We start from the raw sequence: 1,934 nt of genomic DNA, 5'->3' as shown, positions 1-1,934 counted from the left end.
GCTGCGCGGCTGGCGCGTATGTTTCCGTGCGGTGAGGGACGCGCGTATGTGTTCACGCTGCGGGCGCGGGCGGGCGCGGGGGGCGGCGTGGTCTCACCGCGGTCCGACGTCGGTTGGTCTTCGGCGTGGCGAGGGCGGGCGCGCAGAGAGGCCTTGCCGCCATCGCGTTGCCGCGAAGGAAAAAGAATCTTCAGACCCCCCTGAGTGAGGACAGGAGAGAGAGAGCGTTTTGTGGTGTTTGTTGGTGTACGCAATAACGGGACAGGGTGGTTGTTCGAGGTGGTTGTTCTCTCTATCTCCTCTTCTAGCTCTTAGCATGAGCTGCGCCCGGTGTCCGACCCCTTTTGCGCAGCAACACCTTAAACTTTCAGGCCCTCCAAATTCGGGTCGGAGCGTAGCGGAGTGGGCCCCGAGTTTGAAAAGGGCGACGGACGCTTGCGTCCTAGCCTCCAACAACGCCTCCCCGGCGCAGAGGGGCCCCCGGAGGGATGCACAACCGCTCCACGCCACGCCGCTTGCGGCGGTCCTCTTCCCAGCTCCGCTGAGGGCCCACACGTTATATGTTTTCATCGTTTTCTTTGAAGCTTTTGCGGCATGAGAGGACAACCCTCTATTCTTTGCTGCCTCGCCGCCTGCTGCTGCGGCCCAGCAGCCGCCTTTGCGCCTCAGCTTGCCCCTCGCCACGGCCGCCAGTGCCGCGTCGCACGGCTCGTAGCTGCCGAGCCGGCGGCGGTGGCGGCGCAGAAGCCTGCCGGCCCTCCGATACCTGGCGGCGGTGGCGGGCCGCCTCCCGGTGGCGGCGGTGGCCCTCCCAAGGGCGGCCCACCGGAGCGGACGGCGGTTCAGAAGGCCCTCGACACACTATTCGAGCTCGCCTTCAAGGCATGCCGCCAGCCTTGCAGCCCGCGTCGCCCTGTCGACGCCCAGCCGTGCTGCCGTCTCGGCCACGCCTCGCGCTGTCGTGTGCGACGGAGCTCCTCCTTCCCGTCGCAGGTGCTGTACGCGACGGAGCCGGACCTGCGGCTCGACTCGTACAAGAACCTGCAGGTGCTCTGGGTGCGAGCCCTCCTCGCCTCCTCCGGCCAGCTCGATGACCCTGTCGCCTACCAGCTGCTGCCGCCCGCCTCGCGCTGGCTCGTCTCGCCGGCGGTCGCGCCGCTGTGGGCTCCGGTGCTGCCCAGGCTCGCGTGTGGAGCGCGCCTCCGCGAGCACCTCACCCGCACGCGTCTCCGAACTCCCTCCAGGTCCTCCCCAAGCTCGAGTGGATCGCGCAGCGCACCTCTTTCCTAGACTCGACGCTCGACGCGTGGATCGACGGGCTGAAAGCGAGCGGGGTCTCGCCCGACGAGGCGCAAGTCGTCCTGCTCGGCGCGGGGCGCAGACACGCGCCGCGCCGCGAGATTGCACCCGCTGACCCGAGCATGCGTCGAGGCGCAGGCGCAGGGTACGACACGCGCGCGCTGCGCTACTCGGGCGACCAGGCGCCCGCCTTCTACGAGGTGGACCTGCCCGTCGTCACGCGCGCCAAGGGCGTCCTCTCCTCGCGGTACGCCGCGGCGACCGGCGTCCGCCAGCCCGCCATGCTGCCGCTCGACCTCATGACTTGCGCCTCGGGCGCGCACACACTTGACCGCCCCCTCTCTGCTGCCACAGCCCCCTCTCTGCTGCCACAGCCCCCCTCTCTGCTTGCCCACAAACCTTTTCCGCGAAAGCTTCCTCTTCTCTCGGACCCCCTTCCCCCGTAGGGCGCCGCCCGGCGCTTCGAAGGCGCTTTGCGGCCGCTTGGGTCTCAAACCGCCAGCAAGGCCCCTCCTCCTTCCCCCTTCCCTCGAAAAAAATGGCCCCCGCCCTCTTTGCCTCTCCGGGGTGGGCCATTTCCGTGTAAACTTGGCCCTCGCCCCCAGAGCCCAACCCCCTGGGTCCTCTCTTCCAAG

The 1,934-nt window shown here is 68.6% G+C and overlaps 1 protein-coding gene across 1 annotated transcript; it reads left to right on the top strand.

Annotated features, from left to right (window-relative positions):
- Nucleotides 1–593: 593 nt before the first annotated feature.
- Nucleotides 594–1,745, top strand: EMIHUDRAFT_471726 (hypothetical protein; the record flags this gene model as incomplete). The annotated part of the gene is made up of 3 exons (XM_005772561.1): nt 594–882; nt 994–1,170; nt 1,245–1,745. Coding segments are annotated over 3 exons (967 nt in total), but the record flags the coding sequence as incomplete, so codon positions are not given.
- Between the last annotated feature and the right edge of the window lie 189 nt (nt 1,746–1,934).

This window comes from Emiliania huxleyi (assembly GCF_000372725.1).
Source record: "Emiliania huxleyi CCMP1516 unplaced genomic scaffold EMIHUscaffold_3567, whole genome shotgun sequence".
NCBI classification, from domain to species: domain Eukaryota; phylum Haptophyta; order Isochrysidales; family Noelaerhabdaceae; genus Emiliania; species Emiliania huxleyi.
Note: the sequence above shows the minus strand (reverse complement) of the source record. Positions and strands in the feature narration are given on the sequence as shown.